At 58.9% G+C, this 17,392-nt stretch overlaps 1 protein-coding gene across 1 annotated transcript; it reads right to left on the bottom strand.

Moving 5' to 3' along the window:
• Window positions 1-6,777: 6,777 nt before the first annotated feature.
• Window positions 6,778-17,392, bottom strand: SAPCD2 (suppressor APC domain containing 2). Its single transcript, XM_086475825.1, has 6 exons — window positions 16,990-17,392; window positions 12,054-12,187; window positions 8,217-8,363; window positions 7,967-8,068; window positions 7,324-7,437; window positions 6,778-6,906 (listed from the first exon to the last, which is right to left on the bottom strand). Exons 1-6 carry the CDS (start codon window positions 17,390-17,392, stop codon window positions 6,778-6,780), a joined length of 1,029 nt encoding a protein of 342 aa, XP_086331951.1.

Below are 17,392 nucleotides of genomic sequence, written 5' to 3'. Positions count from 1 at the left end.
AAATATTTAATGATGAAATCCTTAGATTATTTGGTTATTCTCTTTCTGGCCCATCCAGCTGAGCTCTCTCCAAGCTGGCTGGGGCACACTGGGCCCAGACTCCAGCACGGCTCCTGGCTGGCAGAGGGATGTCCGATCTGCCTGTGGGACCAGGTCACCCCTGGAAAGTGTTTCAGCCTAAGGACTAATGGAGGTTTTGAAAAATTTTAAGATCTAATGAAGATTTTGGAAGCATCCCAAAGTGGATGCTTTCTGCATGGCAGAGCTCATGCCAGGAGTACCAGGACGGGGCCATTTCTCCATGTGCTCCTTAGAAACAGCTTTTCCGTTTCAACTGGCCCTAAATTCCCTTTCAGCTGGCCCTACATACAGCAGAAGGGAAAAGGAAAAGTGTGTTTAAAAAGCTCAAACTGAACTCAAAACAATACAAAGTATTTTCATTTGGGGCTAAACAAAACCTGGGGGATGAGATGATGCCTGGGTATCTTTACATACTAAATAGGACAAAAAATCCTGTTTCTTTCCCAGCCAGCACCGCGTGGGAGCCATTCAACTTCAGCAGGGATGGAAAAAGCCATTGTGGTTTGAGAGCTACTCAGTGCCTGTGTAGAAACGAAGCACCACGAAACCCCACACACGACCCTGCAAGAGGGAACACCATTACCACAGGCAGAAGCTGCCCGTGCCCGCAGCACCTGCCCTTCCCTGCCGAGCCCGGCGCTGCTCATGGCACCGCTCACCCGAGCTTCCCTTCAGCCCCCCAGCTCCACACAGACTCATAGCATGGCTTGGGTTGGAAGGGACCTTTTGGAGGTCATCTAGTCTGACCCCCCCCGCAGTGAGCAAGGAGACCTTCGATGTGATCAGGTTGCTCAGAGCCTGTCACATCACTCCTGGGGACCCCAGGTGGTAAATATAGATGAATATTTTGCCATGCATGTGTGTGCAACAGCATGAGGCGGGAAGTCAGCCCGCACAGCTGGTTCGCACTCCCAGTACGGTGTGGCGGGGTTTCTGTTTCCCTTCTTCCCCTCCGTCGCAGACCTGCCGGGGCTGCCCACCTGTGATGCTGCCACTCAGTTCAGCTGTCAGCCAGGGCCACGGTGGTGTCGTGAGGAGGAGCCCAGGGCTGAGATGGAGCAAACACACGTCACTTACTTAAAACACCCTCCTCACAGGCAGGGTGGTGTACAGCGCCTGCATGGGGTTTGGCAGGGTCTGACCAGCACCAGTTCCTCCATGGCAGCTCCGTCCTCACCAGCAAGGAGCTGGCTGGAGGCTGTGCCTGTGGACACGGGGCTGGGGAGCTCAGGCTTGGGACATCCTGCTGGCATTGGGCTGTCGCTGCTGTGTCTGAGCTCTGCCCTGTGGGTCCCCATCTGAGGGACACACAGAGGTGGCCGTGGCCATGACCCTTGCCCGGGGTGGCTGCAGGATGCAGATTTGATGATGGGAAGATTTGACAAGGGTTTCTTTTTTTTTCTCCCCAAGGACAAGGGCCAGGGGACATCTCTACAGCCACCACGTCCCTACCTGGTGTCTTCTTGAACTTGTAGACACCCCCCAGACCTCCTCCATGGGCAGAAGATAGTTTTCAGTAGCCAAAAGAAACCAAACCTGCCTGCATGGACCTGTCCAAGGATGGAGTGTCCCTGGCTGTCCGTGGGGCGGCAGATTTGTGGGGTCTCTCAGACCCTTGCAGGGATACCTTGGGTGGAAATGGGGGGCACGTGACCAGGAGAGGTTCCAGAGCAGCAGGAATCACTGGATTCAGCCGTGGGGCAAGCAGGAGCCATGTGTCCTTCCTGCCCCATCTCCACGGGGCCAGACTGTGGTGAGACATGGGAATGGAGAAAGGAGAAACGCTCCATTGCGGAAATTGCACAGGCACAGAGCAGCCCCGGCTCTCTGCTGGGGGGATGTGCTGGTCCGTGTGCCCGGCCATTGTCCACAGCTGGGTCAGCTGAGGCAGAGCAGTTAAACGGTGTCATCGGGGGGGGGGGGTCTTGATCGCTCCCGGGGACATGGCTGCAGCCCAGACTGCAGCGCGGGCTCTCTGCCCATACAGCTGTTGCTGCCCAAAGGTGCCACAATGGGTGGGAGAAAGAGGCCACCTCCACTGCGTCTGCACCCGCCACCACATTGGTGTCCCACAGGGGGACACTTCGAGTCTAAGGGCACTCACACAGCAAACGTGGGTCTCCCCAGGGGGCTGGCCAGGACCAAAGTCACCGTCCCCATGGCACGCAGCTGCAGAGCAAAGCAGGAATTTTGGGAGCTCCACCCCTCCCATCACATCGGGTGTCCCAGGGAGGGAGCATCTGGCTTCAATCAGCTGTACTTGGAAGAGGCTCAGATGGCTGCGCAGGCAGCAGCCAGCACCCGCGCCAGGCTGGGGTCACGGCTGCAGCGAGCCACTGGACCTGGCAGGGACCTGGTGGGACGCTGGAGCAGAGTCAGGACGCTGTGCTCAATCCTCCCCACGCTGGAGATATTGGGGGCACCTGGCAGAGCCGTGGCCCCAGCATCACGCCGGGGAGGAGCCGGGAGGGCGCAGCAGAGGCTCCCCCACTGCTGCTCCTGCCGTACTCTGCAGACGAGAGGGCAGACCCGGTCCATTGCCACGTGGGAGCGGATCTTTGCTCCGCTGTGCCTCAAGTGACAGGGGAAACCAAAACTCTCCCATGGCCACAGCCAAGGAGGAAGAACAGAGAGCACTGAGCACGTGCCAGGTAATGCTGCTAAGGCAGGAGGCGGTTTGAGCTCTGCCAAGAGGAGAAAAGCACTGGCAAGCTGGAGCCTGGGATACGGGCAGGGCTGCAACAATAAGGCACAGGGATGGTCTGGGGCAGGAGAACACCCACGAGGCACTGAGGGGATGCACAAGAGGTACCGGTTGCACCTTGCAGGTCTGAGATGCACCCTCAGCCAAGACAGCCATGCATGGCCTGGCTCCCTGTCCCAGTGAGGACCAGCCCCAGGACCCAGAGCCACCTCCAGGTCATCACATCCTCAGTTCATCTCCCAGGGATTTGCACCGGCAAGAGCAGGACAGTGGGTGCAGCATGCATGGGCTGTCAGCATGCGGGGCACTGGAGCTGCTGCAAACTGCCCAGGGGAGCAAGGACCCATGATGGGCAGAGCAGTTTCTGATCATGTGGCAGGGAAGAAAAGCACAAAATGTACCAGCTGGGGGCCCAAGATGTGGCTGTTCCTGCTGGCATTTGGGATAATTGCTCTGCTGGGAGAGTGGCCCTTCTCTAAGGGGGGGTAGCTGGGCACGCAGCCCAGCCTCCAAGGGCGTGAGAAGGGCATGGAGCTGGGCAGGAGAAGAGAGAAACTACAAATAGACCTGGGTGATTGGATCCTTCCCAAACCACATGGCTGAGGACACAGAAGATGAGATGCTGCATTCCCTGGGGCAGCCTGGGGGCCAGGCATGTCTCCAGTTTGGGTGCAGGTGAGAGTCAAGCACGCCCCGCTCCCGATAATAGCCCCTCATCCCCAGGCTCCAGCAGTGGGGACCCCCTGTGCGGTCTCACCCTGGCACCTGTGATAAATGCCTGGTGACCTGAGCGTTGGCTACATGGTGCTGCACCTTGGTTTGACAATCTCAAGTGTAGAGGGGCTGAGGTGAGGTGGGTTGGCAGGAGCTGCCCTGGCTGGGGCCAGCGGAGACCTGCTCCAGCTGTTCCCAGTGTGGACTGCAGCTTTGTGCAGCTGTTTCCAGATGTGAGCAGAGCCCTGAGGATGTGTTCACAGACCCATGCCAACCCAACTCTAGCAGGAATAGAGCCTGACGGGAAGATGTTCACCCACTGCATCACTTACAGACCTGCCCACAAAACCAGGTCTCATGGCTCCTGGACTGCCACTGCAGTGGTGCCAGCCCCCCCCCAGTTCAGGGTGCTGAAGGGGGCACAGCCCAGACACACAGGTGAGGGGCAGGCAAGGGCCAGACCCATTAGGAACCCAGAAACAGCATGGCCAAGACAGGGTGACAGCTCGAGGTCAGCCCTGAAGCTCCCAGGGGGACCCCGGTCCCAGCAGGCCCAAGGTGCTTCTGGGGGTCCCCCAGCACCCCAGTGCTGCTGGGCCTTGGCCGGGACATTCCTCTGGGCTGGGGCAGGGGGACAGCTGCCCTGTCTCCGCACAGAGTGGCACTGAATGGGAAAAATGTTCCTCTCTTCCCTCTGAAATCCCTCCCAGGCTCCGCATCCAAGCAAAGGCATGAAATGGGAACTGAGGACAATTCTCAGCCCCCTCCTTGCCCTCTCCAGGACTCGTGGCTGCCCTAAGCACTGCTTGAAAGAGGCTGGAGCAAAGATCCCTCTCTCAGCTGCGGGGGACTTGGCGGAGGTCCCTGTCCCAGCTCTGCTCCTGGCAGGGCAGGCACAGACCGCTCAGCCCCGGAGGGCTCTGCAGGGCTTGGGGGGTTCCAGGCCAGCCCACAGCCCGGCCGTGCCAAGGGGCAAAGGAAGGTGCCTCCAGCCAGCATGGAGCCCCTGTTGACCCTGAGCGGGTGCTGCCACCCTCGCAGAGGGACATGTCCCACAGTGTGCCATGCCAGCAAGGTCCCCTTCGGCTGCCCCTGCAGGAAGGAGTCACAGCAGAGCACCGTGGCCACTGCTGCCCACAGCCAGGGAGGGGGCTTAAAAAGAAACAGGAGGCTGTGAACGACACCAGCAGCCCCTGAGGAGTATGAGCCCCCAGCGCAGCTTCTGGAGGAGCAGCCAGATGAAGCTACAAGCACTGGAAGGGGTGCAGGTGGCTTCAAGACCCTGTCCCACAGCAGTGAGGAGAAACTGGGGGGATCCCCCGCCCCAGGGCACAGGGAAGCCCAGAGGTGACGGGAAAGGGCATGAGAACACGGCGCGGAGCAGAAACCCCCCTGGGCTCCTTGTGCTCAGGCCGATTGTACAATCTCAGCTCACCCCACATCCCATGAGACAGGACAGTCAGGAACTTCAAGGCTCACAGCAGTAGACGGGCTGATTTAGGCAGAGACAGAAGGACAAATTAAATAGTTCATCCCACTTTATTATCCCTACAAACGAGTGACCCTCCTCATAAACAGGGTTGCTTTTAACTAAACCTCAGGCAAAACAGGCACTGGACACCAGAGGTGGCATCATGGAAGAGATGGCAGGCGCTGATGCCCAGGGGACAAACTAACACCCTGCTCCTGCAGAGAGGGGACACGAGTAGCCATGGCCTCGCTCCTCCTCCTCCCCCTCCCTCTCTCTTCCTGGCACTCTGCTGATCCCCACTCCAGAACAGGGCAGCAGGCACAACGGTAGAGGCAGGGATTCATGCCTTGCAGTGAGCTTCAGGTCAAGATCAACCTCAAAGACAGACAGCACTGGACAGATAAAAACAGGAGTGCGAAAGGAATTGGCCTGCACGGTGCCCAGCCCAAGGCGGGGCAGGTTCAGTACCTTCTGCCCAGCTCAGTGCACTGTGCCACAGCATCATGCCAGGAGAGTGAGAGCATGAGACAACCCTGGAGAGAAAGGTCCTGGTCTTGGAGCCACAGAGGGCCAGGCCTGTGCTACATTGGGATTCACAAAGATCTCCTATGAAAGTACCATAAATACCAAGTACCAAGCCACAGTGGAAGACATCACTCAGCTTAAGCATCATCACTGAGCTGGGTGGGAAGGAGGAGGTATCTGGAGATGCACCAGTCTAACAGGACCCATGCTTAGACCACCACCACCACCACCCCGCCAAGAGATGGAGAGAGGGGTGCAGTTCACACTCAGGATGTCACCCCGGGGAGCCAGTGTCCAGCACCAGGACAGGCAAGGCTGCTGTTTCTCCACCTGGAGATGTGCAAAGGAAAGAACCCATCAGCCTCCACTCCATCACCCATGTTCAGTTAAATATAAAACCTCGTCCTAAAGCCCCTCTGTGAATTCAGGCTTGTGTTAGTGTCCTCATGCTGTAGGACATCACCTCTCCTTTTAAAGTCATGAAAAAAATACAAGCCTGGCAGTCATAAGAAAACATTTGCCAGGTTGAGCGAAATAAAGGGATGTGGAGGTGTCGCCCTCAATCTGCGAACAGCCTGACACAGCAGCTCAGAGGTACGGGCTACCTCATTTGGGTCTATGGCTCATTAACTACAGAAGCCTGCAGACATGTAAACAGCGACTATGGCATCACTACCACAAACTGGAAAGAGGGATTACCCTGGGAGGAGCACCAGCTCAGGTGCTGCTCTGGCCCAGTATAGCATCACCAGCAGGCAGAACTTGGGCAGCAGAGGGGGGCCACGCATGTCCCACTGGAATTTCAATCTTGTCCTCTGACAGTGGGACAAGCAGCGGGACAGGCCACCCTTCAATGGCCAGGCTTGCCCAGAGGTGCCAGCTGGAGTGTTGAAGATCCATCATCTTTTTTTTGTGAGAGCAGCCAAAACTCAGCCTAAGTCAGGCCAAGGGCACAGCAGCTCCCCACTGCACAGGCAGCGGCTGTTTCCCCCAGCATGCTGGGGATCACAGGGCTGGGGGTACAGTCCCTGCAGTCTGTTTAGAGACAGAAGAAGAGCAGCTTGAGAGCAGCATGGCTGGGAAGTCCAGCAGTAGAGCAGTGCAGGGATGCTCCCCCGGCAGGGCTGGTGGCAAACACCTTCCCGGCTTCCTCCTGCAGAGATGCCACCAGCAGCTCCAGACCTCAAGAGGCGACAGCTGGAGCAACGGGTGCGATGGGTTTTGGGCGAGTCCCACAAAACCCCCCGGGGAAGCTTGAGGACGGGGAGCAGGGAGATGGGCCCTAGATGAAGGTGGAGTCCAGCTGGCTTGTTTCATGGTTATTGCGGGCGCGGGCCTCAAAGAGCTGCTTGATCAGGGCAGATTTCTCCTGCTCCAACTGGGTGATGCGCTCACTCTTATCAGTCACCTCCTGCACAGGACAGAGGAGCAAAGTGCTGCTCAGAGGAGGAAAACACTGACATCTGCTGCGCTGTGGGCGCTGGGATGTGAGCCCAGCCCTGGCACGGGCATCGGGGGTGCCCCTTCCCCAGCAGCCCCACTCACAGACCCCAGCCGCAGTGCCTGCACCCTCTCGTGACCTGCAGTTGTCACAGCCTTTTCCCTCTGGCAGGGATGCCCCATACCCTGCCCACGGACCCTCACTCAGCAAACAGCTGCGTGTCAGAGGGTCTCCAAGTGCAGCCCACACCCTTCTCTGGGATGACCAAGGTTGGCCAAGCTGAAGGAACGTTTTCCACTGCCTCGTATTCCTTCCCCGGCCCCATCCCACCCCCTTCCTCTCCCAGCCCCCTGCAAGGGGATCTCCTCCCCCTCTACCCCCACTCACCTTGGTGAGAAGCCGGTTTTGCTCCTTCAGCATGTTGATGGCTTGCTGGGAGCCTGCTGAGGCTGGGGACATCAGGGGGACCAGCTTGCTGAGACCTGAGGAGGGGTTTGCTGACTGCAGAGAAGATGAAGGGAAGGGATGAGACACTGAGCCTCCTTGCCAGTGCCCTCCCTAGCCTTTCTTCAAGGCCAGAAGCTGTTTCTGTGGCACATGGGGAACTGAGAGAAGCCCAGCACAGGATTAAGATCCCAGCACAGGCTATCACAGGGTCTCCAGCAAGGCAAGGTGAGGTGGGAAGCATTCTTGCCAGCGTGCCTAGTTCCTGCCAGGAGCCTGGCAGGACAGCCAGCTCCAAGAGGGCTGACTCAGCACCTCAGCACGATGGTTTCCTTATTCACTTGACAATGGCTACACCTTTTTTTTGGATCTCCTTTAGTCCCTCAAACGCCTTGAGCATCCTCTAGCCCAGCCCAGCTTGGAACCAGCTGTGCTGTCCTCTTGCCCACAGAGCCAAGTCACCTCCCCAGAGCCCCGGGAAACTCTGGCAGCTCCGACGTCAGCCCAGCCCGCAGTGTGAGGGGGTGGGCACGATGGGTCCCAAGCTCACGCAAACAACCACAAGCTGTTAATCTGCTGCCCTCACCTTGCCAGCGGTGGAAAGGAGGTCACCCAGGCAGCGGTTAACCTCCTGGAGCTTGGGGACCAAGCGTCCCAGGTGGCTCTGGCCGCCCTCAGGGAGGAAGTCCTGGGAGATGGGGAGGAAGAAGAGGCAGGGGGTTACCATGGGGCCGGCTCCAGGTCCAACCAAGTCCCAACCTGGTCCTCCAGACCCATAGAGCAGCCCCAGACCCTCCCAAGCAGATGGGGACACCAAGAACAAGCCCCAGACTCACAGCACTGGTTTTGTTCTTCCCCAGGAGCCTCTGGCGTTCCTGCATGAACTGGATGTGCTGGTGGTACCACTCCCGGGTGCGCTCTACCAGCTCCAGACCCTGCAGCAGGAAATCCTTCTCCTGTTCCAGCTCCTTCATGTGTTTCAGCTGCAGGACAAAACGTGCAGAGATGTCACACCCTCCCCACCAAGGCCATGTCAAGCCCCAGGAGCCAGTTTCTTCATGAGGTGCAGAGGGATATGGATACGGGCAGGGGTCTCAGCCCCTCTCCCCAGAAAAGCCAGAGGAGCGGGATGACGGCTGCTGCCTAATGCTGCTTTGGAGGAAGAGTTCTCTGGTTTGCGAGAACAACCAAAGCAGGCGAAGGACAGTCAGGCCACCTCCAGCCTCCTGCTCCCAACTGCAGGAGCAGGTTTCTCTGCTCTTATTTATCCAGGGATGCAGCAAGAGCAGGGCCTGCAGCCGCTCCCCAAATCGCCCAAGGCTGCGAGCGTCAGCCAGCAGCACAGGCACACACAGTTTTCGACAGAGCTAAATGTACAGACTGAAAGCTGGGGGAAATCTGCAGCCCTGTTTCCCCAGCACTCCGCTCCCCTCTCTACTTTACCCCTTACGAGGCACCTCCAAGCTGAGCAGAGCACAGCATCCCTTTCTGCTGAATGTCTCTGTCAGTCTTTCAGGTTCAAGCGCCAGTATTACCTGAAGAGGGACGTGGGGACCTTTATGCGGCCTGGAGAGACTCTATGAGGGTGCCCAGGGCTCTTGTCCCCAGACCAGCCCCCTGGGACAAGCAGACCAGGACCCTGCGCTGGGTTGTGGAACAGCCGAGGCTGCTGCAGGGCAGGCGGCTCAGCCCCTCCATCGACAGCGGGGCTGGAGCAGCCTCTGTGCCCCACGGGACACAGGGTCCCCTGCTCCACTGCCACCTTCTTCTGTTGCCCCTTGGCACTGCGCTGCCACCAGCGATCACAGAGGTGGCGAGACAAGAGGGGACATTGCTGGGGAACAGAGCAACTGGGCAGTGACCTGTTCATCAGCCTTCACCCAGTAAGCCCAGGGCTCCCACTCCCCTCCTCCTGAGCCACGCCAGCCTGCTCCCCCGGCTCCATGCCAAGAGCACAGGGAGCTGCCTGCCTTGCTGCCTCTGCCTTCCCTGCCACAACACAGCCTGGCATCCACTACCCACAGCACAAACTGGGCTCCAGGACAGTCTCCTCCAGGAACCAGTGGGATTTGGAACCCCCAGAAGCTGCTGGATGCTCAGAAACCTCTCCTGTTGCTTTGGAGAGTGTACAGAGTGGGACAATTCAGCTCAGAAGTGACCCTGAACAAATCCCCGCCCCCGGGGAAAGGCAAGACCATACCAAGACCTTCTTCAGGCCGCCAGCACTTCCCCATCCCCACTGCCAGCCCCAAAGCCTCCCAACCACCCCACACCAGGCACCCTTTACACCAGGGCTGCCTGTGCTCCTGCTGCTCCTGGAAATGCTGTTTGCAACACAAGAGCCCCCCCGCCCCGCCAGGCTTGGATGGACATATGGACCAAAGGGGACATACCCCCAGGAAGAAACACAGAGCCTTGGTGCTACGCAGGCTGTTCCTGAGGGGCGTGAAGAAGGTGCTGTAAGTGGCAAGGACCCCCACCCAGCTGGGGCTGCAGCTCACGACCACCTGACCTGCCCTGGTCCCACGAGGCTTGCTGGCCAGCACGGTGACCAAAGGAAGAGGCAGCATCCCACAGAGCAGGGGGACATCCCCAGCTCTGCCGGGTGCGGGGATGGACAGCATCTCCCTAAGGATGGGATGCTCTGGGGCAGAGGCAGCTTCTGGGGCAGGAGGAAGACCAAGCGCTGGTGGCACTTGGCTGGTGCTACCCAGGGTAGAAGGGGAGGGGACAGCGCCATACCCTGGGCTGCCTACAAATGGCAGCAGCACTCAGCCTCTCACAGAAGGTCTCATCCCAGCTACCCCCTGTGGCAATCAGGCCAGCTGATGACGGACTGGATGAAAACCACCAGCTGAGCAGACACCAGTTGTGGTGGTGCAAAGGGTCCTGAGGCTGCAGCACAGCCCCCACACCTCCACTTTGTTGGTCCTAGTGCACCCCAGGATGCAGGATGGAGACCAGTGCTCCCACCCGCACCCCAGGCTTTAGGCAAAGTAGCCTAATCACAGCTGGGTGCCTCATCTCTTCGGGGGCCCAGCATCCTCCCAGCATCCTCCCAGCATCAGGGGGGAGGTGACAGCACTGCCCTGCACAGGGATTCAGTCCTTGCTGGACTCAAACCTGCTCCAACTGTCTCTGTATGTTCAGAAGTGGAATTAGTACCCAAAGGCTCCTATTGGGCTGCCAGGGAAGGCTCCTCACCTGGGAACAGAGACAGACACCCCTTCTGCAGGGGGGAGGAGCACGCAAAAGGCAGGGCAGCACTTGGGTACATGGGGAGAGGGGAAGAAAGGCAGGTGACCTCCCTCCCACTGCCCCCAAAACAACCTGGAGAAACAGAGGCAAGGGCAACACAAGCCCAGAGCAAAAGCATTTGCAGTAGAGCTGGGAACAAACCCCAGCTCTCAGCAAGACACGCTGGCCACCAGCCCCTCCTCGCCAGAACCAGGCAGGAGCTTGAGCTCATGGCAGTGATGGGCTCCAGCCTGGAGCTGCATGCACAGGGAAGAGCCTGGCCAGGGAAGGAGGGACCTTCTCCTCTCCCAAACTGCAACTCCCAGCCACCAAAACCCTGAGAACCAGAGATGTCCACCCCCAGACGCACACATTTATTACTCCTTGGCAGCACCTCTCAGCAGAGACCCCCTCAGCCCAAGAGCACCCCAACCCCTTGCATGGCTGCAAGCCCAGCAAACCATGGGTGCACAGACCTCCCCTTCCCCAGGCCAGGCATCAGAGCACATTACGTTGCCCAAGGCCAGCGCCAGGCTGTAATTGATGCTGCTCAGGCTGCTGGTCAGCCCTGCTGGGCTTGGGGAGCTGGGTGACACCACAGTGCGAGGAGTGGAAGAGCAGAGGTGACAGTCGCAGCCTCGGCAGCAGTTCTGACGCAGGCCAGAGCTTGTCCCACTGATCACTCATCCTGCAGGCTGGTTTCTGGCTCTCTTCCCAGGAAAATTTAGCTTGAGCTTGTGGGCAACATGCCCAGGCAGCTCCTCCATCCACTTGGGAGCAGCATAGATCCCTTCATCTAGGCAATCTGCTCCAAGCCTCTCCTCTCGGAGATGGAGAGAAGGGAGCGGATCCCTTCGTTCTGGGCCGCCCAGCTAAATCCAATGCTGATTTCTCTGCGTTACTGGCAAAAAGTCTCTCGGGAGCCAAGAGTATCAGCATGCTTGAGCCCCAACCTACAGAGAACACCTGGCAAGGGACACAGCCCAGCACCACTGCTCACGAGCTCAAAGCGTACCTGACCTTCACTGGATTGCTTGAAAGGCCCAGAGACCCACCTGCTCCTACACCTACACGTTTGTCTTTCCCTGCCCAAGTTTTTGCCCACAGGGAAGGCACCCATGAAGTCAAACGCTCCTCTGTGGGCTGACCCCACTCCAGGGGAAGGCAGGGGAACACCTGTCTCCTCCCTGTCGAGCATGATTTTGGACAGAAAGTGCCTTGGAAATTACAGCAGGACCTCCACGTACATCAACAGAGCTTTGTATCCAAAATACCTGGATCTGCCCGGCACCCCACAGCTCACACATGCAGGGTGGGCATGGGGGAGCCACAGCCCAAACACAGCAAGTGTCAGCAGTGAGAGACTCCTGCAACCCACCTTTCCCCAGGGACTGCGGGTCCCCTCGCTGGAGCCCATGACGGGGCTGTCCCCTTACCATGCTGAAGTCCACGCCGTTGGTGATGGTGTGTCTCCGGTGTTCTGCACGTCCCCGCTGATGCCTCCGAGTGTCCCCAGCCCCTGGATGGCCACCATCTCCCTGGGACTGCCCAGCAGCCTTAGCATCACCACCTGTAACAGAGAAAAGCATGAGGCCACCAGCCACTTGCAACAAAGGCCTCACCACGGCCGCTGCTATTGCAAACGGACGTGGCAGGGAGCAGCTGAGCCCAGCACCAGCCCGAGGGCCTCCTTGCGTCTTTGCACGGGCAGGGCAGGCTTCAGCCACGACCTGCTCGCTTGCGCCAGGCTGGCAACAGGCCTCAGGGGTCATCTTCTGCGAAAAGCAGGCAGCTTCCAGGCAATGCTCTTTCGGTCCCGGCACAGGCAATTAAGCCACTAGTGATACTGCCTACCCTCGTCCTGTCCTCATGGGACCCCTGGCTCGTATGCAGGTGGCACAGGCTCTGCCAGGAACCCAGCTCCTCCTGAAGGCAGCTCCTGCTTGGCGATGGGCTTGGCCATGCAGATGTCCCCTCCCCAGACACCGTGCCTGAGGTGTAACTGTAGAGTAAATCAGGCTGTAGGTTTTCTAAAATTTTACTAAAATCCCAACATCCTGTCTTGCAAAAGACTGATCTGCTAGAAACACGATGCTGGTGCAAATCCACGCATAACCTATTTTTGCAGATTAAGTTCATCCTGGCAGGTTTGAGGCTGGATCAGACACCTCCTGCCCTGTGCTGCCTGGATGCTGAAGAGGTATTGGCTGGGCACCTGCAGTAAAGTCACTACAAGCCCCACACTGCCCGCCCTGGCAAACTCGCCAGAAACAGCCCTGCAGCCCCAGCCAAACCAGCTCAGATCCCTGCTTCTGGCCGAGCTGGCAGAGCACCTCCCTGCCGCCCCGAACCACGGCGCCTGGCCAGCCAAGGGTGCAGCCAGCACCCTCCCCAGACGTGCCCGAGCAGCAAGCCTGCTGCACCTCCCTCCTTGCCCCAGTCCCCTGCTAGGTCCCCAGTAGACCTTGCCTCACGCTCACCCCCCTGCTCTTGCACCCAGCTTCCCTTGAGAGTTTCTTTCCCAACCTTTATTCAAACAAGTGCAGCAGGGAGGTAGGCAAGCGAAGGCAGGCACTGAGGCAGCTGTGGAAAACATTTCCTCCCCAGGACCGCTCCCCACATATCTGCCAGGCACCCCCACCCATCGCCACGTCCTTCTCCCACGAGTTGGGCACACGCCGCTCCCAGGCACCAGAGCTGCCCGGCACAGGTCTAGCGCGGTCCCTGCTGCCCAGGCACGAAGGGCTGCGAGTACCGGGACAGGGCACGAGCATCGCTGAGCTGGCACATCGCTGCCCGCGGCTCCGTAAGTCTCCTCAGCTGAGCACATGGACACGATGGAAGGGGGATATGTGGCAAGACAGGGCACCATGGCTGCAGGAGCTACCCTTCACCTTGAAGGCAATGAGGTCTGGGAGAGTCGCACCATACTGGGGCTGCCCGTGCTGCCATGTTGGCGCCAGTTCTGCAACAGAAGCTGGAGTCAGGCTCAGGGGGCAGATGGCCACACTACACAAGCGCCTCGCTCAGTCTGTCACTTTGCATCACTGGGGAAGGAAGACACCATGGCATGGGAAAAATCCTCCTCCTGGTCCATCACAGCATCCTGCTTCCCCTACCAGCGAGTGCTCAGGTGTAGGCAGGTCTCCAGCACATCAATAAACACAAAGCCTTTGATATAGACTATTCATCTGTTTTGCCAACTGTCTTTGGTTTCAGACACCCATATCTACCTGGGAGGAACCCAGCAAGACCGGTGCAACCACACGCATATTCTCCTAGCAGACCTGTAGCACATCCTGCTTGGGAAGCTGAGGAACGGCCCCAAAACCAAGGGCAGCTTCAATAGGCAGAATCCCAAAGCAAAGCCAGGGAGCATCTCCAGGAAGAGCTGCAGGGTAGAAACAACACGTTAAAAAGGTTTTTGCTGCTGTTACTTGGAAGCGTCAGGCTGAGCTGACCTGAACCTGTGATAAGGTGCTCCCTGGTCAAATAGTTGAGCTCTGCACACCTGAGCGGACAAAGCAGTGGCTAAAACAGGACCCCTGCTAACGGGCTGGGATCAGTTCTTCTTAGTCAAAGACCAGGACCAGCTCACCAGAAGCAGAAGAGATCCTGCCATGAGATATGGGGTGGCCTCCTCCCTCCCAGAGCCCCTCTGCCCCCACAGGGCCTGAGCCCAGCGTTCACAAACCAGAGCAAGTGTCCGGGATGGAGCAGACACCTCGTGGTCATTTTACACATTTACACACCTGCCCTTGGCAATGGCCCAGACAATAACTGCTACCCACAAACGATCCCCTCCTTCCTGCCGGGGCCACCAGCTCCCCAGGCAGCTGCTAGAGCCAGGCCCGCCCAGCAGCAAAGGCAAGCGCTGGGACGGGGAGGAGGCAGTGCCCAGGGCCACCACAGACCTCCTGGGCAAGGCGCTTTCTGCTCCACCTCTTAACTTCCCCAGGTCTCAGCTCTCAGGGGAACCACAAGGGTAAAGACCCCCAACACCAACACACTCGGACGCTGCTGTGACAGGCCACCTAGGCACCAGTGGTAGGGAAGCCATCACAGTGACTTCTGTGCCCAGTGATTTCTCCACTATCAGCCCCACCATCCTTGTGCCCAGCGGATGCTGTTGGCTCCCCAGAAACCATGGCTGGTGCCCAGCAGGGGCTCACGGGCTGCCCCAGCACCGCCGGACTGGTGAGAGCTTCTGAGAAGCTGGAAGCTGACTCTGAGCAGGGACCTCTTCAGAAGCACTTATGCCCATATGCTAATGGAGGTTAGCAGGGAATAGGGGACAGGATTGCCGTCCCACTGGCTCGCTGCACCCCTGGACGCACCAGGAGGATCACCAGGCCCCAACCTCTGCCATCTTGCCATGATTCACATCCAAAGCACTTCTGACACATGCAGATGCCCCCTGGACCAGAGAGCAGAGCTAGGGTGGCATCCTGTGAGCACCTCCTTCCCCCAACACACAGACAGTGAGAGTTTCCTTAGACTCTTTGCAGTTGATGAGCTGATACACCATCTTGTTGCACTTGGTTGGGTTCTTACAGAAGCCACCTCCTGCAGACGGAGGCGCAGAGCAGCCTGAAGCCTGAACAACATAATCTTAATGGGGACAGGTCTTCCTGGACCCACGGGCAGCTCTCGGCGCCCAGTACATTTCTCCGCAGCAAGAAAGAGACGTGTCCTGCCATGGCAGTGCCCAACGCCCTCACAGCCAGTTGAGGAGAACATCTACCTGTTCAACCACACCCCGGGAAACCCTCCGTGGTGGAAGGGAGCACTGGGCAGCTGTGCTGGACCTGGAGCTAAAAGAGACAGAATAACTCTGAGTTATAACGTTCGCTAAGCTGCTGAGTCAACCTGAAATTCAGGCCCATTGCCAAAATATGCCCCGCACTGTGGGAAGCTGGCAGCAAGGGCTGAGGCACTAACCGGGCCAGCAGGCTCAGGACATCAGTATAACATCAGCCTATAATGGAAAGATCCTCAGCAACCAGAAAGCTGCTGCAGTCACCTGCTTGCTCCTTTCCAGGGCAGAGCTTTCCATTTGCTGCTCATTTACCAAGCAGGATTTTTTTTTCAGGTTTTTCCAGATTTACACTCTCGACGACAGAAGAACCAGCCTGTGTAATGATATTCCCCTAGATGAAGCTCCAGTGATTAGTCTGGAGGCAAAATGGAAAGCAGAGAACATCAGCCACGGTTGAAGTTTCTTCTCCACCCAGCAGAAGAAGGGACTGGGAGGGAGCGGGTGGGAAGAGAAGGCAAATCAGCCCAACTTTCCCAAGGTAGAGGAAGTCATCGTGCTCAAGTGTTGCAATAACAAACACCAGCTCCTCACATAGACCTTTGTGTCCGTAGATCTCAAAGCAGTTCACAAGTCTAGATAACAAATTATTACCTACACCAGATAAAACTCCAGAAGCCTGGTGTCCTTATAACATCTCCTCCTGACTGGCAACCAAACAAGATGCCAGTGGAATAGCCTTTCCCTTGCCAAGGTCAGCGCGCTGCCTGGGGGCAGGGGCCCTGGCAGACCCAGCACAGGGACCCCAGGCCCTGAGGAAGCAGCAGAGTCCACAGGGACCTGCTGGTGGTCTCTGCAGGCAGAGCCCAGCCACCCAGACAGTGCTTGGGGACAGCACAGTGCATCTGCCTGATGTCACTTTCCCATTGAATTATTGCTTAATTATTTGGTATTGTAAAAACTCTGTGGAATTATCCAAAAAAGCTGGATCGCGTTTTGCTATCACTTTTTTTAGTCCAATATGTGGATGAAGTGGTGAACCAAGCTCTTCCAAGGGCGCAGCCATGGCACGGAGCCCACCCCAGCACACGACCCCAGCCCTCGCTCTGGCGAAGCTGCTCAGCTCGTGGAGGCCCCCGGGCCCAGAGGCCCCCCGAGATGCTCAGCTGCATCGCCCACCCCCCGAGGAAGGTCACCGGCGGACTCTGCGCCAGGGGACACCCACGGACACGTTACGGCAAAGCCCTTAATTCTTCTTGTCAGCCCTATAAGCGGGCGAGCACCCCCGCGAGGAGGGATGTGAAGCGAAGCCCAAACGCGAGGGGAGAGCGGAGCAGCGCTCCCGCCATCCCGGCTCCCCGCAGCTGGGCCCAAAGCCCCGGTTCAAACCACCCGTAACTTCGGCCAAATTTTACATTAGGCCCACGGAACGCGCTCGCCGCTGCTCCGAGCCCAGCGGAGGGGCCGGGGCTGCGCTGCCCCAGCCCGCAGCCACCGAGGGCTCCCAGCCCGCCCTGCCCAGCCCCGGGCTCCGGCAGCACCGCCGCCCGCCCCAAGCCAGGCCCGCTCCTCCCCCGCCGCCGGCGCTTCCGGGCCGCGGGGCTGGCGGGGCTCACCTCGGCCGCGGGGCTGGCCGTGCCCCGATTCCCGCTGCTCGCCGCTCTTCCCCCGCCGCTCTTCGGTACCGCGCGGGCTCGACGGCTGCTCCACGCTCCGCCGCCCGCCGCCGCTCTCCGCCGGGGGGTCAGCACCGGGCAGGGCAGCGCGCAGTCCCAGGACGAACCGCTCGAAGGTGAGGTACCCGCTGGCCGGTGCCGCCCGCCGCAACCCCTCCATCACCCCGGCGGGCAGCTCCCGGGCTTCCGCCCCCCGCCAGCGGGACTCGATCTCCCGTAGGTGCACGTAGCCCCGCCGCCGGTCATCCAGGATATCGAAGAGAGTCCGCAGGCTCTGCAGGAAAACCCGAGGAAGACCCTCGGTACCGGCGGGGAGCGACCGGTCGCCGCGCTCCGGGGCCAT

Source organism: Leptosomus discolor, chromosome 19 (assembly GCF_034619465.1).
Source record: "Leptosomus discolor isolate bLepDis1 chromosome 19, bLepDis1.hap2, whole genome shotgun sequence".
Classification (NCBI taxonomy): Eukaryota; Metazoa; Chordata; class Aves; order Leptosomiformes; family Leptosomidae; genus Leptosomus; species Leptosomus discolor.
The sequence above is the reverse complement of the archived record's forward strand: the minus strand, read 5'-3'. Positions and strand labels throughout refer to the sequence as shown.

Bases quoted from the DNA above. Each gene is read 5' to 3' on its own strand.
- SAPCD2 (XM_086475825.1), bottom strand. From the start codon at position 17,392: ATGGCCCCGGAGCGCGGCGACCGGTCGCTCCCCGCCGGTACCGAGGGT. The intron at 8,364-12,053 runs GTAAGGGGACAG...TTTGTCCTGCAG, and splicing joins ACGGCGTGGACTTCAGCATG to CTGAAACACATGAAGGAGCT. The intron at 7,438-7,966 runs GTGAGGGCAGCA...TCTTCTCTGCAG, and splicing joins TCCTTTCCACCGCTGGCAAG to TCAGCAAACCCCTCCTCAGG.